Genomic DNA, 26,779 nt, shown 5'->3' with positions numbered 1-26,779 from the left:
CAGATGTACTATAATCCCACAAACAGTACTGTCAAAACCAAATTATAAATTGGGGTCTAGGGAAGGTGGAGTGTTGGGAACAACAAGAAATTCAAGAGTAGTTGTGGATTAAAACTTTAAAAGCACACTGGCACCAAGCAATCCCCTCCCCAACCACCCACTAAAAAAACCTGCTTTTGAAGGAACATTTCTTCACACACATTGCAATCCTACTATAGACCAAGAAGGGGATACTTTTGTCCCTTTCCCAAAGACAGTTCCGGTAAGAACTATCAACAGTAGATAAAAAAAATATTCTAACATTTTAATGCGTTTAAAATAAATGGCTCTTCTTCAAAATAAATTAAGATCCTGCTTACTTAAGAAGAGTTAATATTATTTTAAAATAATTAACACTTTATTAAACAGGTTAAAACGAAGTGGGACAAAACACCATACCTGTCTCTGATTTACTCAGGATAGAAGAGTATGAGTAGTTTTGACAGACATAATCATTGGTACAACCAACAGAGCCTTCTCTTGGTAGAGGGCCTATAAACCTCTCTTGATTACCATCATCTGTCATACCTGATTCCTAAAATATGAATACATTGATTTTTATGTAAAAATTCATTTACTTAACCCAATTAACTTTTACAAAATAAGTTAAAACTCCACTAATATATATCTCATACAAAAGAGCCTATGTTAAAAGATCAGTTAGGTTGTAAAGTCAAACACTCAAACTTTATGAAATGCCTGATTTACAGTTGCCCTTGTAACCTTAGTTCTGTCCCCTTGTGAGTCCATCCTGTACACTGACTGATGCAAGTGTCCTGTGGAAACAACAGTATACGACTTTGTAATTAAAGATTATTGTAAAGCATACGCATACAAGGGGGAAAAAATTAAGGTTGCACAGGCAATCATAAATCAGGCATTTCCTAACATTCAAGTATTTGATTTTGCCAACTAGAGTAGTTTTTCAAAACAAAAGAAGTGTTACTACATTTCTGAATGCAATTGCCAGGGTTAGATATGCGGATTTTGTTATTTTGGTTTTTTTTTTTAGGGAAGAGCTAAAACAAATTCTATTATGCACAACTGTAACAATCCCCTTATCATACATACATCATTTGAACCCTGAACCAGTAGTACCGTAGCAAACACTTCTACCCTGGGAGCTTTGAGACTGGCTCCTGTTCCATGTGTGGAGCCCCCAGACTAGAGTTAAGTTTTTTTATTCTAACATACTGCCAGAAACTTTCCTGATGAACACAAATGACAGTAGGGAAATAGTTACTTATAACAATTTGTCTCAACAAAAACAAAACTAAATTTTATGTGAAAAAAGTCCCTAGCCAGAGGTCTTTCCCCTTGCTGAATTTCAAAAGCTAGTTAGAAACAACTGAGACATCAGAGTTTCTGAAAAAATAGGTCTGCAAGAATCGTGTGTAGTAGACAGCATCAGGCAACGTAAATATAGGTGTTTGCTACCAGTTCTCCCTATTCAGAGATTCCCCGCCATAACATAGGCTCAAGGTGGAATAAGGATGACAATTCCAGTAAGAGCTCTTAACTGTCTGTGTGGTGGTGATTTAAGTCACATTTCATTTCTGTGGTTTAACTGTTAAACTCAAATCAATGGAAGTTATTATATGTAGCTGTTGGTAACCCTTTAGTTTAATCAAATCTTCATACAGTTTTTATTCCTGTTTTTTAAATGCACCAATCCAACGTTTTGGGCACATGTATACTTAAACACAAAAACAATTTAAGAGCCAGCAGTAATTTGCTGGACACTCCACCATCCCATTTCCCTCCAAAACGGAAACTGTCCAGTCTGGATTCAAATTCTGACTTTGGTCACAAAAGAGTGAGCTTGAGGGTCGTATCCTGACCATATCTGTTCATACTATAAAACCAATTTGGCATAAAAGACATTTTGCTCAAGAAAGCCTCAGCAGGTCAGGATGAGGAAATGCTGACAGAGCAGCATATTAAATCTTTTGTGTAGCTAGCCTACCCAATGTCTGGCTCACATAAACCATTGCTATTTTCACTTCCTTGAATTCTAAAATTCACTCAGCAGGAACTTTCAAATATTTTTGTGGCAGTCCACAATTTATTGTAAAAACCTTTATTGTGTTTGATCTGATTTTTTAAAAATAAATAAATAAAAATGCAAGCCTACAAAACTGACGTAGCTACACCTTTGCTGCTAAAGATCCTATGTAGTATGCAGAACTATCTTACACTTGGGTGGGATACTATTAAGTCCATTCTGTTAAGAACCGTCTTTATATAAACAAAGCTTATCAAGCAGTAACAGAAAATAACTAATACTATTTTTTCATCACTGGTATTTTTACTTCTAATACACAAACAGGTAATACAAGTTTTTTTTGAGAGAGACTTAGTATGACATACAGGACTAGAAAAAGAACTATAATGTAATACTGTCATAAGGGTAAGGCAGACACATTTTCTCTCTGGTAAAGCTTGAAAGGAATATAAACGTGGTGAATATATCTATTTTGGCTTACCGACACTGTATGAGGCTGTTCACCATCTTTATCTGTCAAATGTAGAAAATTTTTCTTCCCTACTTCAAAACCAGCATCAAGAATAGATTTATCACTGGTTTGATCCAAAGGAGTCTGTAAGAATAAAACATCAGACACATTTATATGTAATCAAAGATTTTGTGAACTAGTTCAGTAAGTTTTCTTCTATATATATATTGCTTCAAATAATCTATCATACTACAGTGAAAAAGAAAATAGCCTTGCCATCTATGAAATAAGCAGCTTTTAGTATCAAACTTAGGAGTTCAGAAAGAACTACCCTCAGGAGAAACCAGTGCATAAATCAAATCCTAATCAAAACAGTTAATAAATATTTGCAAATTGGTCAGTTTATTCAGGAGCTGAACCATTAATCTATTGGACTGATTCAGAAATACAATGGATCAAATACAATCATTTTTATACACCTGGTGGCAGTAGTTCCAAGTGTGCTATAACTTGCATGCATCTACTGAAATACAAGCAATTCTAGCATGTAGAATCAATATTAAGAACTTGTCAATTAGTTGTTCAGTAACTGTTCATTCTAGAATACACTTGACAGTACAAAATAGTCAATCTAAATCAACACACAAAGAAATTCAGATTTAAGTCTAGTAACATCATTAATTTGCTTGGCTGTGATTAATTACAAATTTTCCCAGGTCTTAGATCACTATAGGAACTAGATGCAAGGGAAATATTTGAAAACATTGTACAACTATTGTTCTACAAAACAAACTTTTACAAAGGTTCATTTTATCACCTAATATTTTTCCTTAAAAAAAAAATTGTTTTTGCCATTACCATATCCGCAACATTGATTCCATTTCCCCAAACTAAATCAAAAGTTCCATTAACATAGCCCACTTTGGAGGCCACATCCTCAAACAGCCTTCTCAGTGGAGTGGAAGCTGGCAGGTTTAAAGTGATACGTTCATTCACCGTCTTAGAATTGGTAATATCTTGTATTATACACAGCACTCTGGGTTCATCAGCAGCGCTTTCTATCTGAAATCAGAGCAGGCAACTTATTCAGTAGGTTACAAGGAGAGATTTTTTTAAAAAACGATTCCTGTATCTCTAAAGTAACAACACTAACTATAACAAGTAAAATTTTGCTACACTTTGCAAATTTAAATCTAAAATTTTTATTTTAGAAGCATGGAAATTATAAAGTCAATGTTAAATGCCATGGCACGTGCTATGTTCTTCTGTAATTTCTGTTCTCATGCTAGCTAAATTATGGTAGAGCTTTCATGTTGTAGAAACTCCTAAAGATATCTTAACTAGTCTTTTCACATTTATGCATGTATGTTTTTACATATTTTAGAAAATCAATCAGAAACACACACAAAAATCAGAGTTCTAAAGTACTAGAAATTAAATGTTACAAGAAAAATTACTGAATTTTACGAGAAAGCAAACAATAAAAGAAAGGAGACTGAATCAAGTGTACTCTGCTCATTTAATCAGTGTAGGTTTAACCTTACAGCATAGTAATTTTACATAGTATGCTTTGTAAAAATAAAGGAATATGAGAACTCAACAGTTCTACTAAACCTTCGTTGAAAAATGTATGTAAATTACCAGATGTATTCAGTAGCAAAATGAAAGTTATCAAGGTTGTAGTTCAGGTACATTTGTCCCTGCATAATTAAGTTCTGCAACTTACAAAGCACATTCTGACATGTTTGTTATTATTAAAATAAAATAAAACAGGGCACGCAACACTAAGAAAAATTGGGACTCAACCATCATAGACAAACTTGTATCTGCAGCGGCCTTGCTCTTTCATTTTTAAAATTAAAAAACCTATATATTATATATATAAAAACATACACACTTAACAGTTTAGTAGTAAATGATCCACATAATTGGCTTCACAATTCTGCTTTATTTCTTTCTTATAATACTAAAGCTGCTTTAGGAAATCTATATAGCAGAAATCCTGTTAACAGGGAATGAGAAGGCTTTGTGTTTGTTTTTGGGGAGTCAGGGGGTAGAGAAATAATTGCCTAAGACAGCCATCCCGAAGTTCCAGCCATGAGACAAGAGACCAAAAAAACAAATCAAGGAAAGTGGCTCACCACCTTATTGGTTCTTAAGACAGTAAGACACAAGATCTGCAACCTACAACAATCTTGAGGGCTGGCTTTAAAACTTCTGAACCTTCAAGAAAATCATTCTTTTGCAAAACTCACTGTAAAATGAGTTAGGACAGGAATTATATGCTGAATGACTTGAAATGAGTAAATCATCTTTGCTAAAAAGCTACTAGTACATATTGCTCTATGCACCATTTTATCTCTGGAAAAAAATATTGGAATATCTGATTCTATCTCAAATAAATCAGGAGAAAAACAATCGAACTAGAGAAGAGCAAGAAAACTCCATAGAGAAGGGGGTCACAAAGTCCCCGAAACGCAAAGGAAAGGACTTTTTCCAATGTTGTGTTTCAATAACAGTTACTGTATAAGAATTGGAAAGCCAAAGATCCACTGACACACTAAAATTAATCCTCAAAAATTATTTCTAGGTTTTGGACTTCCAGATTACTAAGGAACAAATCATATTTAAAAAACAGACCATACCAGAGTGAGGGGTGTGTAGAGAGGATAAGAAGTCTCCATTGTAACCAGTCTTCTGAATTTTGTAATGTGGAAAGCACAAGATCTTGCCTCCTGCAAATTCATGTCAAGAAGCCCAGATGTCTGCCCATTACAGAACAAGCACATTATTCTCAAAGGCAAACAGGTTCATGCTGAGATATTGCCAATTTTTGGTGGATGAAGACATCGCAGGTAAACAAGAATTATACTCAGGCTGAAAATGTAACCTATGACTTAAAATCATCTCCTAGAGAATGGTCCTTTCCTGCTAGAAGGAGAGCTACAGGTAAGACCTTATAATTAATTCTATTTCCACACAAACGGCACTGTAATACATGAAAGTGAGAGACACGCAAGCAACTGAAGTAACAGCTTCACAGCTGTACTCTCTGTGGAGAGGGTCTATACCACTGAGCCTTATATGAGGGACGGAGGCTTGTAGCAACAGCCAGAGTACCTGAAATCACACAATGCCAATATGGATACTAGAGACCTTAAATGCTGAAGTGATTTTTATAGCCTTCTCCAAATAATGCTTGAGGCATCTATCTAAATCATCACTAATAAAGCACTACAATACAAAGTGTCAAAGAATAAGCAATACTTCTACATTAAGTGGGCTGACTTTCCATTGTGAATTTTCTCAGACTGGGAAGCTTGATTTCTATAGTCTGTAGGTATGCTGGACGCATTCTTCAATGCGGAACACTTAACATGAAAACATGCTTTTCACAGGTAGAAGGCATATTTTCCAGCAAATCTGCAACACTTCATTCATTTCATCCTTTCTGGAGAGTCTTATGGTCTGAACTCTCTGAGGAGGAGAAAGCATACTGCAATTGTGCAGGAATGTAAACTACACACAACAGAGAGTAAAGGAGTTCAGCAGAATACCAGCTTTTCATAGATTGTGGGAGATAAAGCAAGATCAGGAGAACAGCACATAGAATAGGATTGCTATTCTGGAGGACAATCCTGCTCCAACTGATTTATGCTACTCTGATACCCAGCTCTTTTCACTTCATCAGCTAGTCCACATTCATCTAACTGGCAGGCTCAGTGTGGTTTGAGGCATCAGGGATCATGTGGCTTCACCTGCCTAGCTATCATCCCAAAGGGATAGTGACAGGCCACCATGTACCATAGAGCACCATGGGACCAAACTGTATAGCAGCACTGATTTATTCTAAACCCATGAAAAAAACCCCTCACCGTCCATTCCTCCTCCTCCCTCCAAGGTTCACAGTTGAAAACAATGACTTCAAATTTAATGATTTTCAGTACGGATTGTTTTTAGGATGGGTTTTATCCACTATGTTCTCTAAGTAGTCAGCACCATACTCTGAACCTTGACTGCCACAATGTCCAACCTGGCAGTTACAGAACTCTCTCTCACTGTGCGCCATGGAGGACAGCAGACTTGCAGCCTGCTTCAGTGGCTCATCTCTCTGACTTCCTTGGCCGATTTTCTACAAGCAGCCCAGCCAACACTTATGAGTTCTGACTCCATGGAATAGGACAGGGAGCGTACACGGTAATCCAATTAACTCCCGCTTGTAGGAAAAGCTGAAGACCAAGAGCCAGCTAGTGGTATTAATAGTGTTAAACACCTAGAAAAATGTAGGCTAACAAACTGAGCTCCAATAATTTCTGTGTTAGCATCTCTGAGGGTGTTGGAACACATGGTTAAAAGTGATCACCAATCACAGGCAGAGTGTCAGGAGTAGAGCTACTAATTCCACTTTACAGTTTGCCAGCTGAGAGTCCTCGACTTGTCCTTCCCATCTGTGCCCCCCTCAATAACCCGCAGGACAGTCTGTTGGCCGTTCTCCAACCCACAATCTCCCCCTTACTGTACTATCTATCTCTAAGGCATCACACTTGGTTCATTGGAAGACTGAAAGTTGCAACGAGCAAAGCACAGTTGGTTCTCCTGCAGAAGACCTGAGTCAGAGGGCACTAGTGGTGGCTGAGGGAGTTCAGAGTGCAACACATCAATCCCAAACTGGTGTTTGAAGGTGCATAAAAAATAAATTTTATTTTATTCAGGATGACAAGTACTTATTACTTTATGCTGTAAGCTTTTAGACAGCTGAGTTGAGCAAACAGTGTAGTTCGCCTTCAAGTTTGTGGACAAGTTATAACGCATACACTGTAAAGGCAACACTTAGGAGCCACAAGTCTCTAATTTATTGTGTTAGATATAGGATTCTATGTGATTGAGTCAGTATTTACAACCCATGCTTTTAAATTTTAATCAACAATTAAACAATCCAAACAATTAAACAGGTCCAAACGATCAGAGCCATGCTAGATGCTTGTAAGGGACAATATACAATTAAACAGTGAAACTAAATATATCAAAGCTTCTATTGTTAGGACTGCATGTAATGAATTTTTTTAAATCCATAAAACATGCAAAGAATTTAAGTAATTCATGCTAATGTTAAACAAAAGCTAGAGTATCATGCTGTTATTATGTATCTTGGTTATCACTCTAAATAGTTGACTTCAGTTGTCACCTGTGAAAATTTCTTCTTCATTTCATCAAAGAGATTTTGTCTGCAACTCCAAAACATATCCTATAAAAAAAATTAATATCATAATGTTTTAAAAAAGTATAGATGTTTTGTTTGCAGAGAGAAAGTTTATTCTGTATGCAAAGTGGATATGACTGATTATCAGCTTCTTATACCTTTTTTAAAGTTTATTTAAAAAAATTAAATCTTCCAGATCAACTGAAATTTACAGGGCAAACTCTGCTAGAGAATTTGGTTCTACATTTAAGGTGTGTAACTTCATAGAGTAAAAGAATAAACAGGATTAAGAAACATGTTGGTAAGTGATTATATGCTATTTATACATAGTAAAAAAAAATTAATGAGCACAAAAATATCAGTTTAAAATAAATTTAAATTAAATTAATGTAATTCTACTTGTTATTTTTCCTTTTTACAATAAGTATTTATCTAATATGGGGACACTGCTAAACAACTTTGCTGGACTGGTTCAAGTAACCAGATCAGAGTATAGGCTTTTAATTCAGAGTTTATTACTCCATTTATAAATTATTATATTAGTCAATTTAACATGGGTTCATATCAGATTAGAATATTTTCTTTAGCAGTAGAGTAATTTCAGTTAATGTGAACCGGTTGGCAAAAATTCTAAAACACAACTTGTGTAAGAAAAGATACTGTATGCTACCAGATTTGAAAACATAGCATAAGTAATTGAACAAATAGATGACAAGTTTTTCTAAATCATACTGATAAATGTATATTATAAACCTACATCAGGTTATGCTGGTAGTTTAAGCCTTTTTTTGGTGAAATGTTTCAGTTTAACAGCAAACCAATTCCTTACACTGGTAATCTGAGCAGAGTAAATTATATGTGGACCGCTTCAAATTCTTATAGCATTGAAAACTGAAGGAATTCTAATAGTTTAAATTATTAAATAGTCCAAAACAGATACCAAATTGTTGTATTTCTTAATCTATGCCCCACTGTATTGAAATATTTAGCTGAAGTTAATATTGTAGAAGTCTTGGTGTTACCTTTCATAACATTGCCAAAATACTAAGGAAGCGATCTGCAAAATCCCATTATGTTTCTCTCTACAGAAAAATTCAACAATAAATACAAAATAACCAATTTTTGTGGAGATGCATGCCAAGTGTTGACAAATTTAAAATTAACATTTTACCCTTTGAATCTCTGACTAATGGGACAATATATCTGAAAGTACAGTAGTGTGGTGTTTAGCCTGAGGGGGACAAACGTAATAAAATAAATTAAATTTGGAAAAGACCTATGATGTTTTGTAGGTATGTGCCTTCTGCTGTCTCAACTGCATGCTCAATACTGGTCTATATTATTGCATTACATAACATATGAATGTGAGCTTTAGAAGTGAATGCAGTACATCAACTGAACTATAAAAAACCCACCAAAATAAGATTGATATATTAATCTGGCGGATAATTGGTAAAACATATTTTGTATCTTTTGCAGGGCAAGAAGTTCTTTTGATTACTTTTGAAGCTGTCAATAGTTTCAAGAATAGTAATTATGTCTAGCAATCCATAAACATGAACTGATAAGAACCAATAGGTTTAGCAGCAGTTTAAAAATTAAACAAAAAATCCCACATGTTTTTGCTCCCTATTTTTTGGATTACCTGCTCTCAATAAATCTTTACAAGCATTTTGTTAAATTGACTTTAAAAGGTTTGTATTGTTTACTTTAAATTCATAGCTGAATTGTAGGTTTGCCACAAGCCCCACATAATGAGCAGCCTACAAAACATAATTTAGGAATTACTGAAGCTTTACATGCTACTATGAAAATCACTGTTACATTCACCAGACTGTTAAGATCTTCAAGTCTCAGGGCTTGTCCTGCCAGTGGACAAGTCAGAAAAGTTCTAAATGACTTCACTGCAACAGGTTCTGGTTGGGAGCAGACTGGATGTTCAAAAATTGTTCTGCTGCTATCTCCAAGGAGAGACCAAGTTATTTTACAGTGAAATGAAGAAAGGGAGTGTACTAGAGGTATGCCTGTAATCCTGAAAGGAGGCAAACCATTGACAGATGTTCTAAATTGCTGAATCCCTGGATTATCCATAACCCACTGTGCATCAAAGTGGGAAGCAGCTGAGCCACTAGCTGAAGGACTGACAGAAGAGTCACAGAATCCCACTGGAGGAAATACCTTTCCTGCTATGAGAATACGCTCCAAGAATTGCTGTCCATTCTGACATGCAGAATTCCTGGAAAAGATAATTGAAAAGTCTCCTTCGCTAAAGGATGTCTCTCAGAGAACATAAAAAACATCTCTTCCTCATGGAGGCAGAGACACCACAGAGTGAATAATCAGTCCAGCAAATGCACCGGCAGATGGAGCGTTCAATTCTAGCCTCACACCTGCAAATAAAAGAAACCTCAGCTCTGCTGGGTGCACAGAAAGATCTATAAGTTATTGCTGTGAAGAGCAGAGGATCCAACCCTGGAGAAAGTGTCTTTATAATGAACTACTGTAAGATTTCTCAAGAGTTTTTATTGCTTTATAAATTCACTTTATCTGGCAAGCTTTGAGTTTCACTCATTAATTTTGTGAGGTATTTAACATTTTGAACCTATCCAGGAATTAACTTGAAAAGTAAGTATATACCAAAAAAAAAAAAAAAAAAAAGTTGAAGCTTTAGGAATTGTAACAGGATAAGTAGTGACAGAGAACATGTATATCTAGTCTAACCTAGTTTCCTCATTCTGTTTCCAATCCTTAGTAATTACTTCATTGTTATTGAGAAACTGACCCCTTTTCTTGATACAACAGAGACATGGAAATCTGCCACTTGGGTCTTATGATCCAGATCATGGTATTAACTACACTATTGAGAGATGGACTGCTGCTGAAGTAGACAGTCGAACTTAAAAGAATTCCTTATATTTCCTAAATACAATACATTTCTGTGATTAAAGTCACTCAGTCTTAATACCACACACTTACTTTCTTAACTGCACTGATTTGAGACATATTACACAGCTATTTCCTAGCAGCTGAAAGTTTATATTTTTCAAATACTGCAGTATGAATTAAACTGCATGCATTCTATTCTGCATCTGAGAGAAAAGCTATCTTTGATATCCCAGTATCAATTCTAAACTAACATTGAAAAGAGATAAGACTGTACTGTACATGAAAACGTATTTACCTATATTTTAGAAATTATAAAGTTACACCTCACTAACACTTAATGGGTTACATAATATGTTTTGTAAAGTACAACAGGAGAGCTACTCTCCCCAGCATGAGGACTGGAGAATGCCCACTAATTTGTGCATGTTTTCCTGCACAAATTCAGCCTGGATACCAAACACTGAGGTCAACTTTCTAAGGTCTTGATGTGCCCGGAAATCCCCCGGCACTGGAAAGAAAACGTCTGGTGCCATGGCATCATCCAGTGACAAGGAGGATGAAGAGTAGCTGGCTGCTCTTGATTCAGTACTATACCCTGTCCAATTAAGTCAGGCTGTACCTGCTCAGAAGTAGCATCCTCCAGCTGATTATGCAGCATGGGTGGCTGTGCCACAGGTTTGTTTGGTGATCTTACCCTAGAGTGGGTTGAAGATTGGGACCTAAAGGAATGGAGAGTGTCCCATGGATTCCATGGCATCGGTGGCCAATAAGTAGCAGGCTAAGCGCCCCTATATCTACTGTGTGATCAGTACCGATCCTGGTACTGATCAGTACCAGACATATCCCCGGATCAAACCATAGACCAGGATCTAGGGGATGAAGGGAAAGTGAAAGAAGATCTCAAACTCGACCCTGATGAATCCCCAGAGTCATCCAGAAGCAATGGAAATAGGTAATTTCTAGCAGAGCCAACCACAGTCCAGCCTCATCTGAGATCCAATATGTTGACTGCATCGGCTCAACGTTAGTAGAGAAGTTGATGCACAAAGGGTTGCTCAAGGCAACACGTTCTCACTTGGTACCAACCCTGAATGAAAATTACCAGTTCTGGCACTAGTCTCATTAGGGTAGCCAGGCTCAAGTGCAGTACCGAGGACGGTGTCGGTGCCGTAACTACTGATGAAGTCATGACTGCTAAGTGTTCCTGAGTGATTGTAGAACCTGGGATCGAGAGGGAAAATAGGTCTGACATTGCCCAGTTGGCTAGGGACATGGTCATCACTGGTACCAAAGTCATCAATAATGGATTCATGCATGGTGCCAGAGTAGACGGTACAGCCTTGTGATATTGTCTTGGTACTAGGGAATGGGTCAACAGCCCAGCTTTCTCACAGGTACCCAAGGAGCCATAGTGCTGGTCAGCACAGATTACCGACAGCTCTCTTAAAGATCTGGAGCGGCTGTGGTCCGATTTATGGGTCCTTTTTCTTGGTGGATTCAAGGAAAGGGAATGATCTCCCCTCCTGTTAGAGGCAGGCTCTGCCAAGGAACATCAGCATGCTGTGGCTTCAACGGTGGCTGAGGAGCTTGCAGCGTCTTTGGTGACTATATAGGCCTCATAGCTCACTCCATCAGTGCTGCTTGAGTCTCAAATCCCTTGCCAGCAGTGTCCTTTTCTTAAAGGATGTACAGAAGGAGCACATGTCCTTAATATTCCCCTCTCACAGGCACAAAAAACATGCGTGGGTATCACTATTCACAACTGCCCATCGTATGTGTTTGTGGTGCTATGTTTAAATCCTGGTGAAGGAATTCCACCAGGGAAACTACAGCTAAATAACCTAACTAGCCAACCTAAGGTACTACTAATAAACAACTAACTAAACTATTTACAAGAAGTTCTCAGAGACAGAAAAAAGGGGCAGTGTGAAGAAACACCATTAAGAGTGTTTCAACTATAGCAGCAGGCAGTGAGAAGGAACTGAAGCGGACAGGGTGCTGCTGCCCTTATATAGCCTGAGGAGGGGCTATGAGGCAAATGGCACAGCACCACTCCTACAGGTATTGCGAGGCAAATTTCTCCAGCTTTGGTACACTGTGCACGCGCACCTGAGTGGAATATATTTTTTCTTTTTAGCCAAAGTATAAACAGAGTTAAACCAGACACCTCTAACACACTTACTGTGTACTTATCTTCTGCAAAATACTCTAATTAAAATAGAGAGGGCTCCACTTGACCTCGGATTTCTAAAAGTAAATATAAACAAAGAGGGTGCATTCATGCAGGCACTGGACATGTTTGGTAAAGCAGAGAAGATCAGTATGTATGTGAACAGCAGCATATTTGGAGACCAGATTACAAAGTAATGGGAAAACTAGGTTAGAAGGATCATCTGATAAAGCTGCAAAATGAAAGTTTCCAATCCACAGACAGTTTTTACTGAATGAAAAAAGGCACTTTCAAATATAACTTGAAGAATGCTCTTTTAAAGTATAACAGGTCTTACAATTTGTTTTATCTAAAATTTCTCTTAATGCTGTAATCCTCAGTACAGCATATATTTTGTAAACATTATTTAATGTTTACTCTGTAATGCAGCAAAAGTGTTTTCCAACTACTTCTCTAACTAAATTTGAAGGGAAATTTCTGTTCAATACTGCAATCAGAATCTCAAACACCCCAGGTAAAATTAACAGCAATTTTGCGTATGTGAGTATGCAGAATTGAGCCCCTAGGACATGTTAAACATTTTAAATGTTTTCCAAAAGCCTAATATTTCTATTTTTTTAAAATAGACTTAAAAAACTTAATGTAAACATTCCCACATATTTGCAACTCGGAATACTACAGCCACATGCTAGTACATAAGCACCAGAAGTGGGAAAAGGGGAAACTGCTCAACCACAATGAAGGAAATCCAAAGCTGATTTTCAGAGCAGACCAATAAGAACAATAGTTATTGCCAAATAATGCAACAAGGAAGGAATTATTTAAATTGCTGTTCTGTTTCTCTTAAGATATCTTGAAGAATTCTCATTTCTGGTCTGAGAAACTTAACAGAAACCAGGTGGCAATATCTAAGCCCTTCAGGTTTTATAGCCCCTACAGGCAAGAGTAACAGCAGAGGAGTGAGCCGCCACCACTCATCAGAAGTGGCTCACTTAAACATGGCTTTTTTAGTGATTACCCTACACAGCAAATTGTCTTTAAATAAAACAAAGATTGGATAGACTTCAAGAGTGTTAGTCTCCTTAAAGTAACATTTCAAAGACCTCTTAAGCCAGAGAAAGGCCTTTCTACACCCACATGTCTACCCAGGTGAGAACACAGATAGTAGGCTTATTAAGTAGAACTGTCACTGCACTGGATAAGAATCTCAGATATGAGACCATAGCACCACTTTATCCTTGTCAAACTTGGTATTGGTGGATCAGTCACAAGAGAACTTAAACTTCTGTCACTCTTTATGAGCTGGTCATTTCCACCAGCAAAATGACCTGGCTAAAAAGGCATTTTTGTAAGTTTTGTCAAGACAATATTAATATGGGCCTTTTTGATCCAAATTTTGAAAGCATCAAGCTTCCCAAGAAACTGATGACAAGGGGTTGCAGAGGGTTGTGTCTTTATTTCATGACTAATTGAAAGATGTCAAATGAACCCAGCTGAAATTCGGTTTTTTGTTTTAACACTCAAGCAAGGTATTTTGGGGTGGGACAAATAAAGGGACCTGTTTGCACCACACATGTCCACATCATCATGCACTACTTTGACTTTTTAGTATTTATCCTTGGAAAAGGTCTCAAAAGAAGAGTTTGAGTGATTCTTTGGCCATGAAAGCCTATTACTCCACAAACTGAACGTTTGCTGCCGCAAAATAGTATACCCTTAATCCAAATAAATCATGGCACAAATATAGTTTTGGGTTCTGGAATAAAAGACTGTTTGCCCATTCTTTCCTCTAGTCATCACTGCCTTGATCACCATACTGGATGTGTGAAACAGACAGGTATCCTCAGAGGGGAATACTTTCTTGACCACGTTAAAGGCAGAGGCAATTATGTAAGGTGTTTGCCACACCATTGCTAGACAACAGGAAAACAGAGTTCAAGTTCACAGAAACTATATTTTGAAGAAAAGGATTACTTGTGGCACCTTAGAGACTAACCAATTTATTCGGATGCATCCGATGAAGTGAGCTGTAGCTCACGAAAGCTTATGCTCAAATAAATTGGTTAGTCTCTAAGGTGCCACAAGTCCTCCTTTTCTTTTTGCGAATACAGACTAACACAGCTGTTACTCTGAAACCTATATTGAATGAAGACTTCTGACCTAGAGGTCTCTTGATTTTGGCCCTGGTACATTCACAAATGGGTACCATCTAAAAGCCATAGTACCACAGCTGGCCTCAAAGGCCAACCAAGCAAAGTCCCAGAGTACAGGTTTTGATCTTGGGGCAAAACACTCCAACTGTATAGACATCACCAGTAGGTTTCAAAACAAGGCCTGAAGTAAGCAAAGACAATACTGCAGCCTCTGAGATGACTAAGATGGACATGGCAAGGTCTGTGAACATATATGCTACCACAAAGTCTCCCAAGATCAATCTCATTATCCTGAATGTAGAGTGGTGACACTGGGCACTTTCATGTGGTTACTTTGCCAGTAGCAGGCTCAGCATTGATGCTTCTTACAATGAAACAATGCCTCATCAGCCTAGCTGCAGTAAAAAGGGGTGCTGGAAGGGTACAACCAAAAACATTTCAGTGATTAAGGTACCCCACTGGCCTAGAGGGAAGTTGTGCCAATGTGGGCAGCACCAGAGTGTCCTAGCATTCAGTGATCAAAGGTGACTCAGCCTTATAATTCACAGATTTCTCATCTGGCACGAGGCTGCACTAAAATGTAAAAGACTTAGTTGAGTCTCTAAGCTTGCCTCAACATGGAAATGGAAGCATTTCCCTGACTGAACTGCACTTATGGTGATGCCTACAAGTAAGAGATCACCCTCACACCATGTGCCCACGTTCCAGCTACAGATGCAGTGAACATGCTCATCTATTATCTTTCTGCCATTTCTCAAATGTGTAGTCTCTCTTCCTCCTGAAGAGTCAGGAAACTGACATATTTGGGGGGGGGGGGAAGAGAAGGAGCATGAAAACTATGCAAATCAAGAAACCTTGGAAATTAATAGGAATAGAGGCCCTGAAACAGATGAAGCAAGAGTGTGTTGAATCACTGACTGAAAAATACAAATACGTGAAGACTGACCATGGAACCAAAGTTTTTCCAAGGTTCCTGGAGGCTGGCAATTCATCAGTGCTTCTGCTCTAGCAGCCACAGAAAGGAAAAATCAAAAACAAAAAAACAAAAAAAACCAGACCTGACTAGAAGGCAGGGAAAGCTACCAAAACAAAAAACAAAAACACCCTATGCTGGCTGGGCAGGATAAAGACAAGCTGGAGTTGCCAGCTGCAGTTGTGCTGTTCCTGCATGGAGGTTCATTGATGACAGCAGTCAAGAAGGTACTGACTGGAATGTTCAAACAGCAGCAGCTAAGCACAATATTGTGAAGAGAAGATGCAGCTTGTGCTCATGCTACTAGAACCCTTAGAGGCAAAATGCCCTTAAACCCTGGTACCCAGAAGTGAAAATCCTGCACAGATGGTATTTTTAAGGAAGAACACTTACGGGGAAATATTTCAAAATTCTACAGAGTATTACTAAAATAGTTCTGGATTATAGACCAGGAAATTTTTAAAATAATTTTTGATAATGCAGTTGCTATTTCATCTTTCATTTTAATTAGATTTAGCTTTGTCACCGTTCTCTTAAAAAAAAAATCTCAGCGCAACCAAAAAACAACCCAAACTATTTCTGCTATTAATTTAGCTAGTACAGAATCCCCCATGTTTTTGTTTTTAACCTATCATGCTATTTAACTCATCCGCTGCTTTGAAACACATTTCTAAGTGACACAAAGATAAATAAAATGCTAAATGTGCACATGCATACAGTGTAAACCTTCTCCCTCACCCTCACTAGAGGGCTCCTGTTGACAAGTAGTGACTCAGCCAGTGACACAGAGGTGGTGTTTAAATGTTCAGGATGTGCAATTACAATTAAAAGAACCTCTAACTTGGATGAACTATTGCACATCTACCAGTCCCAAGTGTTTTAACAGGCCCGTCAATCTGAGATCATTGGCAAAATTTTCCAAAGCACTTAAGTAACTAGTAGCACTTTTTCAAAGTGACTTAAGTGCCTAACTCACTTAAGTGTTTTGAAAATTTTACTCAGTCAGTTCAGAAATAATTTTAATGTAGCTTCAGGTAGACCCCTGACAATTTTTTATTATTTTACCATAATTCTTCCTATGTTTAAAAATGAGTTTTTCTCCCCCGTTGCTATGCAAGACCACCCATTCAAATGGGATAGCAGTGAAAGTAGCTATACACTAAATGTAATTAAAATATGCAAAAAGTAAATAAAGAAAATATTACTTCTCCAATCTGTTACTGTAGTTGACAGCTGAAAAAGTCAGATTGTTACACCTGCAATATTTTCATTTTGAGCCACACATTCAGATGTGTTCAATAAGAAAAATTCTCAGAAGAGCAGCAAGACAAACAGAAAAAGGTTTTTTATCTCTTTGTTACCCTCCCCCCCCACTAAATTAGTAAACGATAGCAAACATTATGTATTTGATTAAGCCCGGAGACACATCTGCACCAGGAATTTCAAGCTGGTTTCTTAGAATTTGGGACATTTTAACAACTGATAAACATGAACGGATAGCACAAACATTTAACTTTTGATGAAACAGCAACCTTAAATTTAATTTTCTATATAATGGTGATCTATTTCAGAATGTAAAAGGGCCTGGAGTCTGTGTCTGTATACTTAAGTAAGATTTTTAAAGCCAGCAGCATACTAATTCAAAATTATTGAAAAAAAGATTAGAGTCAAGCCTTGAAGAAACAAAGGTCTTAATTGTGCTATCCCTAGCTCAGATAAGTAATCTTTACAAAAATAAAATCTCCTTAAGGCCAAAGGAAGGACCATTTGAGAAAGGGATTTGACCCTATGTTAATAATGCAAATAAATTCTATCAGCAGAACCAGCTTTTGGGGAAAGGGGGCATAGATCTACTTAAAATGTTTTTTTTAAATAAACATTCCCACTTTATACACATAATTGAATAGTCATTGGGCCTGAGAGACAGACTGAAAATGCATGTATAGCCTTGTGGTTAGGACAATTATATGGGAGGTGGGTCCAGTCTCCTTATTCCAATCACTCATGATTTATCCAAAGTGGAACAGCTTTGGAATCTATGGGACTGAGCTCTCATGTGCTCCTTTTTACCCTTATTACACCCAAAACCTTTGGGTGTGAACTTGAAATCTAATCCTCCCACTCCAGTTTCTAGGAAATGTGTGTGGTTTACCTTTCTCCTTCAAGGGACTGGCTGCCCCAGCAATGCGTTGAGCTTCCCCACACACCCTGGAAATATTACAAGCACCAATTCTTCCGAGCAAAAAGGGAGAAATAGGGTAGGGCTGCCTCCATGTGAGGCATCTCTGACAGCTTTTAACAGCGGAGGAGTCAAGCAAGGGAGATTCTTCAGCTCTTTCCCCATAGCCAAATTCCTTTTTCTGCCCCACACTCTTGGAGTTCAGGGCCCAGTGACTCCAGTGCCCTAACCTCAGCTTCTCTAAGGGAGGAGTATTAACCCCCCACACATACTCCACTGGGATGGCCTTTTGCTCCCCACATAGTAACTCCTTCTCCTGCCTGGCTCAAGGTTCTTTACATCTACACAGACCATCAGGCAGTCCCAGGCTGCCAAGGCCAAGGGAGCAAGATTACTGCCTACCATCACTGGGGAAAATGAGTCAGTGCTGAGTGGCCAAGAATGCTGCTAGGAGTGGTGAGACACCAGTACAGAGAGGAAATGCTGGGGGCCAGAACTCCACTGTGAGTAAGGACACAGAGGCGCAGCTAACAGGTGCTATGATTCAAGACTCTGCAGTGAAAGGGAACATGAGGCACAGCCAAAGGTGATGTGTGTCAGAGCTCCCCTGGAATGAGGGAGACAGTGGGTAGTTAAGAGTGCTGCCAAATTCATGATACATGGCAGAGTGGGAAAAGCCCCAAATGGAGGGAGTGTAACGGTTAAGGATGGGAAGTGGTGCCCCTTACTCTATGGTTTCAGGATGGTTTGCTGAAAAGTAACTAAACCTGAGGGAGAATGGGGAGGACACATTTACCATGTTTACATCCCTTAAAGGAGAGGTTACTTACCTACAATGTTGTCATTAAACTGTATTTTGGTATGATAATTGGAATTGTTTACTGACAATCTAGGAAATCAAGTGAATAAGTAGTAAAGCAGATGCTCTGTCTAGAAGTGGGATTCCAGAACATACCTAGAGTACCTATTATATACCCCTACTCTCTCTCTTTTTTTTTTTTTTAAATAAAGGGGGAGAAATGTGATGTATTGGTGGTTTTTTCCTGTACCACTTCTGAATTTTGGATGATTTTATGAAACTATATCATGAAATTACTGTGTCATGGAAAGCCTATACGTATATGAGTCCCCCATGAGCTAGCCAGACTGTGTCATGTCTCTGTCAGGCCACAGACAGTGCTGAGCAATCAGACTCAATTATAATATATTCAGAGTAAAACACCTTGGGACAATATGTTTGCTCTGCATGGAAAAAAACACTTTCTCCTCTTGTCTGAAGGGAGGTGGGTTTGGGTGTAATGGAAAATTACCAAAAGGCAGAACAAAAGAAGCAGGAGACCTCAGCAGGATTCTATAAATCGACTCACGGGGAAAGTGGCAGACGAATCATTTTGTACCAGACTAAGATGAGTGAGACTGTTGCAGATGCAGGGTAGGCAAGGAGGTATATAGATTCCCCCCACCAAAGGACTCATAAGGGAAGGGTGGGCTAGTGAGTGACATTGTGTTTCAGATGTTCTATTGTTTAGTATGATTTGTACTCTCCTGTACGTAATCTGTTAAGTAAAGAGCATAAAAGTGATAGTCTGAACAAACTGTGTGTCTTGTCAACTGCTTCACATCTCAGAGGTACTTAAACTGTAAACCAGAAGTTTCACATCTTTTGGGGTGGAGTTCCAGGAGAGAGGTGTGTTTAAGATGCGGGGAGTCTGCAGGGGCATTGCTTGCACCCAGAGGGGCTAGGCAAATTTCAAATATTGGAAACTGCTGTGCAAATGGGTGCCAGACAAGAGATCTGAGCCCCGAGATTGGGGCAATGGCTTGACCCCATTTAGGCCCCATCATCTTAAAACATCCTGGGGAATCCATAGGACTGAGGTTTGAATTTCCCCACACATCAATCCTAGCAGGTGACCATGAAGGGGTGCTTGCTAGGATCTGTGACACCCGGTATACACCATGTAAAGAAAATTAATAGTGTAAAATTGGTACTGTGGAGAGACCTAGTTTCAGTGGCAAATAAATAATTATCTAGCTCTTATATATCACTTTTCCTCAATAGATCTCAAAACGCTTTACAAGAGGAGATCAGAATCATGATGTCCATTTTACAGATAGGGAACCAGAGGAAGTGACTTGCCAAAGGTCACCCAACAGGACAATGGCAGATCTAGAGTCCTATGCCAGCACTCTATTATGTTGCGTAGCCCAGTGAATATTGCTCAGATCACTGTCATGGAAAACTCTTATAGCTGTTACAATGAAAGAGCTAACAGTATACAGTAGCAAAAACAGCCTAATTTGTTTCGGTTTTAACTGGACCTCCGATCATCCACTTTAATAATGGGGTACGAAGTTTCCCTACTTGTTTGTCACACCTATATAAGTTAGCATTCTGGATTAGAACACAACAGAAATGGAGGAGGGAATAAAGTTGTAAGATTTTACAGAAGCAACATTAACTAAGTTTTAATATATTTTAATTATTTCCTCTTTAAAAATATTATAAAAATGCTTTTGGTCTCATGAGCACATTGAAGTTGATAAAACTCTGTTGGTTTTAACATATACATAGTTCAGAAATCCTATTTATCCAGATGGGTAATTTTCTCAAGAACCGATCAGACATCAGGGTGACCTCCCCATCAAGAACGTCATTTGTTTGCTCAAGGGACAATAGAAATGAACATTTTAAAAAAAACTGAAAAAACTGTGTTGAATTATTAGTTTCTACATAGCAAACATTCAGGAAAGCCTAATAGAAAGAACTCAGAAAAAGAAACTCTTCCATGCATTTATTTCCATTTCCAAGTAATTTCAAAATCCTCTATTCTGAAACCTTTAAAATAACTAAAAGTACAATTATAAAGAATAAAATCAGAAGCTTTCCTGAAACAAGAAAACAGAAGGAGGTTACACCTTCACAATATCTCAATTGCCATTGCCAGCAATTTGCATTACCAGCCCTTGCTCCCATCTCCAATTCCAATCCAACCACTGAATCAAGAGTGTGGCCAGCTTTATGAGCTGAACTAGCATCCGCCTCAAGTGGCCATGAGATCTTCCAACCATCCCAAAAGAATCACCACCAACATGGACATTGAAAGTTCCACACGCTCAGTCACAGTGCCTCCAATGCCACTACAGTGAGGAAATACAATAGCTCACATATGCCCTTTGCAGTGCAGAGAAGCCATCTACGTATCAACAACTGTTCCACCTTGAAACACAGGTTCATCTACAAGATGGAAATATTGTATTTAATCGAGTTTTGGACTGGAAGGATTCACTTCAGGTGGTTGTAAGGCAACACAGTCTCACACACTCCCACCATTGATCTAATGACAGCAAGTATAAAGTACACATACTTTACACTGACAAGTGTGCTTTGGACAATTCAAGTTTTCACATATTCGTTCTCCTCCCCCACCAATTGCAAATTAAATGACACCTTGTAGCAGCTACAGAAATTGCTTACGTGGGAAAGAAACATTAGGATGTAATAATGCATTTTAATTGCAATTTAGCAGGTGAAAAATAAGCAACCAACATCATATGACCAAACTCCTCCCTGGGCAAACTGCTCCATAGATCAGAATGTGGCAACTATAGCTCTATAAGAAGTCCCAAAGTTAATGGTATATCACTGAATCCTTGCTAAATTTTATGTGATCAATATCAAAAAGCTATAAGTAGCTTGTTTGCAGCATAGTAACATATGTTACAGTATACAGCTACACTTGAACATAACCACTGACTCATACAGTGTACAGGGTTAAGTAGCTTCCAGTCTCCTCAGATATAGGCTGTATCACTCACTCCTTAACAGCTGGAACAAAACAGTGTTTAAAAGTCAGCCCTTTCAACAACTAAATTTGGTCCTCACACTATTAACTCATGCAGATCATTTAGAACTTGGAAGAACAAAAAAACCCAATTAAAAAACACCACAGCTTCTATAAGCTTTGGGGTAGTTAGAATGCCTTATCATACTTATTAGCTAAAGGAGATCCTGAACTCAAAGCCCAGTACCAGCACTGCAAATAGCTAGTAGATAGTAAAGCAAGAAGAGGCAGATAAAAGGAAAACCTTACAGCACATTTATTTTAGATACGTAAGTTGTACCTATCAGATGCTCTACACAAAAGAGAAACAGTTTTATGAAACAGTCAACAAATTCAGATATGATTAACATCAATAAAACCCTCTGAGCCCACAGGACTAACAACTTTCCCACACATACAAATGCCAAACCCACATTCCCCTAAACAAAAGCCTCTGAAAACCAATAACCATTGTATAGTGTGCTTTCCCCCGCCACCAGACTGTTTAATGTCACACACTTGGAACACATGGCCTTTGAGCACTGCATCTGAGGGCTTGTCTACATTACCCACTGGATCGGCAGGCAGCGATCGATCGGGGGTGTGTGTCAATTTATCGTGTCTAGTCTAGACGCGATAAATAGACCGCCAAGCGCTCTCCCGTCGACTACAGTACTCCACCAGAGCAAGAGGCGCAGGCAGAGTTGACGGGGGAGCATCAGTCATCAACTTACCGCAGCGAAGACGCTACGTTATTCATGTAGCTGAAGTTACATAACTTAGATCGAAACCCACCCTCCTCCCCCAGTGTAGACCAGGCCTGACATAGATAATGCTACTGATGCAATAACTGGACGAACCAGCGGGCTGGGGAGAGCCCTGGCCAAGCTTCAGACATACCACTGCAAGCCAAACTTCTGGTTGTGCAGCTCACTCTGAGGCCTGAGGCAACAGAGCTCATCTGGTGTCGGAGGAACCCAGCGGTCAGCGTGGAATACAGTCTCCCACACCTTCCACCCAGAAACATCTTTCATGATTTTGGCCTCCTCCTCGAGATTCCCCCGTAATCAGGTCCTTCGATCTGATTCTGTTTGCAGGATGGGAAACAGGTGTCTATATCCTCAATCTGCAGGCACCTCCTCTCTCTGTTCCCCTTGACCAGGTTGTAGTAACCCAGGAGCAGGCTGCCAATGCAAAACAAGCTATAACCCAAGAGACTCCAGCTGGGCAGGTGCTGCTTGTAGTCAGTGGGACTGCAGCCCAGAAAAAAGGCATTCCAGAATTGAGGACCATCAACTGAAAATACTTTGCCATTAACCGCTTCCCACTTAAAGCAAGAATCAGTTAAAATCCAAACACGCCAGACCACCTTAACTACCATGGTCTCACATAAGGAAAGCGGCATCTCCAATCTCGTAGCTGTGACCCATACCATTTAGGGCTTTTACATCCACGCCTTCAGCCGACTAGTCAAGGAAACTGACATTTTAAATATCATCTTGCCATTTCTGTCCCAAGCAAACAAAAGTGGTATTAAGTAAAACAACATGGTTCTGTATTGTCTTTCAAGAGACCCTGGTTCAAATCCCACTCTAATTTCCTGAAGCAGCAGAGGCAGAGAGCATGTGCTGCAAAAAAAAAAAAAAAAAAAAAGTGTCACTCAGCCCTTTGGGAGGTGGTAAGAAAACAGTGACTCCTTCTCCACCTAATAAGCAGCAGAACAGAAACTTCAAAAAGGCTCACACCATCTTCTACTTGTGGAAGTACAGTAATGCAGGAATCTCACAGCAAGATCAAGGAAGGATCTTTTGAGTTTCAACAGAGACCCCGGAAGACACAGCTCACCCACACCTCTCTCAAAATAGTATTCCCCTAATGACACTATTATTGAATCTAACAGGTGTAGCTCATGAATGCTGCAATAAGAGATTTGTTAATCTTCCACACACCCTAATTGAAGAAGGGCACACTGAAAAGTACAACATAAAATGCCAATATCATGTGTGTTATCTGTAACAGAAGTAGGGATCTTGAAGGGTTTTAAGATACCCCCCCCAATCTGTTTCTCTCTCATCAAAACAACTATTTTGTAGGTCTCATATTTGCATTATAAAAAAAACTGAATTCGGTTTACAAAAAAGTCACGGAACAGTTTACTTCGTTACAAAGTAAATTGTCAATGCTTACACCATTCATAGTGGTGTTCCACTGTGATTACTTACAAAAAGTAGTGAAGTGTAACTTAGAAGACAATCTGAGAAGAATCACAACCAAATATGTAACTTACAAGGGGATTATCGCTATACATCATTTACAAATGTCATGAAGTTTTCTTTAAGATATCCAAACCCATGACAACTCTACAGGACATCACACCATTAATTATTTTAAAACAGTTATCTTCCTCTCTCTATTCCCTTTACTTCTTTCATACCAAAGGAAAAAAAATCTTAATCTAAAGCACACATATTCTGAATACATTTTAAACCCGTTGAGTTTAAAGTGTATATACACGAACATACACATACAAAAAAAAACCTAAAAAGGAGTAAAAACTAAAGAAATGGCCACAGCTAGATTCTTCTGTTAATCATCCCTATCTAGTCAAGTAACCCACCACAAGTGCCACAGGCTTTTTCTGTCAATCTCCTTTATGTCCCAGTTTTCATCCACCTACACTGGCTATATCCCCTCCTGCCTTGTGGTATTTTTGTTTGTTTTTTTTCAACCAAACATTTTATTTTTACATTTTAGAAATATTTGCCTCTGAAGTACAGCTTTCCATTACCTTATTTCCTTCAATTATACAGTACTGTCACACACACTCTCGTATCTTACATTTCTATGAAATTCAGGATTATTTGTACTATAAAGTTCTCAGGAATCAAGGTCTCAAAATGCCAGGCACTGTACAAACCAGTAATAAGGAGACAGACCTTGCCCTAGAGAGCTTACAATCTAGATATACGACAAGACAGAACAGATGGAGAAAATAAGCAAATTTGGGTGGGAGGACAAAGTAACAATAAGAGTTAGAACAATTTAATAGGAATGTAAAATCATTTTTAAAAATTAACTGAGCCTATTAATTTACCTGTCAGATCCACACACAGTTCTCAAAAGAAAATTTGCTGAATACCTTGCATATTATTAATGGTCTTAACAGATAATTACATATCACTTTGTCCATCACTTAAAATCTACTCTCCCACTCTCTCAATCCTGAACAGTATTTTTTGGACATATGTGATTTACATGAGAAGCATCAGCACAAAAGGATAGGGGCTTCGTTCTCTTCCACTTTGCTGTTTGTAAGAGACTAGGGATAAGGGGGAGACCACCTCCCTCCTTCCCCATTGCTGCAGAGAGACAGCAGCCTTTTCCAGCAAACAGGAACACAATCAGCTGCTAAATCAATTCTCTTATCACACCCCCAGCCTACCACAAACATTCTTGCCCTTCTCCACCACCCTCAAAGAACCACACAGGGAAGATTATACCTTTTCTTCTCCAAACTCCACCCATGAGCCCAGCCTCTCCAAACCTCATAGACAGAGGCCCTCCCTCCTGTCTCCACCCCTTCTTCACTCAGAGGGCTTTCCCCGCCCCAAAACTCTCAGATTGAATCCCACCCTGGTGCCCTCCCACAAACCCACCTACTTCAACCAACACCGACTCCGGCCTGCTTTCCCCCCACGTGTCATATGGACAATTTCTCTTCCTTAAACCCCAGATACGGGTCCCCAGTTAACTTCACATAGGCATGGAGCTTCTCCTACCTGCCCCTCCAACACCCCAGGCTCCCTGGAACCACACAGACAGGGTTATCCTGTAACCTCTCTTTATTCCCGCACATGAGCCCTGGGTCACACAAGGGATCTCGCTACTCAAGCTTCACCTCTTCCTCCTTTACATACACCTCAAGACAACCAATTTCCCCCTCAGACCTCTCATACGGATACACGCCTTAGAAAAACCAAGGCCTCCCCATATTCATGCTACAAGTGCCTCCCCCCCACTCACGCTGACAACGACACACAGTATGGCCTTCTTCTTCCCACATAAAGTGAAGAAGTGGGTTTTTTACCCACGAAAGCTTTTGCCCAAATAAATCTTTTCGTCTTTAAGGTGCCACCAGACTCCTCCTTGTTTTTCCACGTGGATACAGACTAACAGGCTACCCCTCTGATACTTGCCACACGCAGTGACACTGACAGGTGCCTTTCACTACCCTCCCCGCCCCCCAAGCGGGCCTTGCACCTACACTGCAAAGACACAGCCTCAACCCCACACGCCCGTCCCCCTCAGAGGGACCCACACATGCACTCCCGGCGCACTCGGACAGGGGTTTCCTTCCTGCCGCCACTCACAAAGAGAGGGGCCACCGCACACACACACCCCCCCGCCCCCGGGCCCGACCCGCAGCGGGGCCTCCCCACCGCACGCACTCCCAGGCCCGAGCCGGAGCGGGGCCACCCCGCCGCACCCTCCCGCCAGGGCCGCGCCGGAGCGGGGCCACCCTGGGCCCGCCGCCCCCGGCCGCGCACCTCCCCCCCCGCCCGAGGCCTCCCTGGCAGGAGCCCCCACCCGACCCCGCCGCACGGGCCCCACCTCTTTGGGGACGAGCTGGTTCTCCTCGCTGGGCACCATGGCCGGTGGCGCGGCGCTGGGCCCGCAGCAGGCTGGGCCGAGGAGTCGTCAGCAGCGGCCGGAGAAGGCCGAGGGACGCGGGCGGCTCATCCTCTCCCCCCTCCACACACCCACGCACCCCACCCCGCGAGGGCAGCGCCGCGGCCCCCACCCCCTCCGCCAGCGCCAGCCAATGGGAAAATGGCCGACGAGAAGCCTCGCGAGACAGGCCGGCCTCGCGCCCCCCCGCCACCGCCGGGCTGCGGGGCG

At 39.9% G+C, this 26,779-nt stretch overlaps 1 protein-coding gene across 3 annotated transcripts in view; it reads right to left on the bottom strand.

Annotated features, from left to right (window-relative positions):
• USP47 (ubiquitin specific peptidase 47) overlaps nt 1-26,625 on the bottom strand; it is an 89,491-nt gene extending 62,866 nt beyond the window's left edge. Inside the window, exons 1-5 of one of the 3 annotated variants that reach the window (XM_084631938.1) lie at nt 26,492-26,625; nt 7,681-7,740; nt 3,354-3,557; nt 2,526-2,639; nt 439-574 (exon numbers count right to left, since the gene is read on the bottom strand). In XM_084631938.1, the coding sequence (XP_084488064.1) occupies nt 439-574; nt 2,526-2,639; nt 3,354-3,557; nt 7,681-7,740; nt 26,492-26,530 (553 nt within the window). In that variant the 5' untranslated portion in view covers nt 26,531-26,625. The remainder of the gene's footprint in view (nt 1-438; nt 575-2,525; nt 2,640-3,353; nt 3,558-7,680; nt 7,741-26,491) is intronic. The other 2 variants (XM_084631939.1, XM_084631940.1) reach the window with 2 other exon arrangements.
• Between the last annotated feature and the right edge of the window lie 154 nt (nt 26,626-26,779).

The sequence above is a fragment of the Lepidochelys olivacea genome (assembly GCF_965140295.1).
Source record: "Lepidochelys olivacea isolate rLepOli2 genome assembly, chromosome: 6".
NCBI classification, from domain to species: domain Eukaryota; kingdom Metazoa; phylum Chordata; order Testudines; family Cheloniidae; genus Lepidochelys; species Lepidochelys olivacea.
This window is presented reverse-complemented; position numbering and strand designations above follow the sequence as displayed.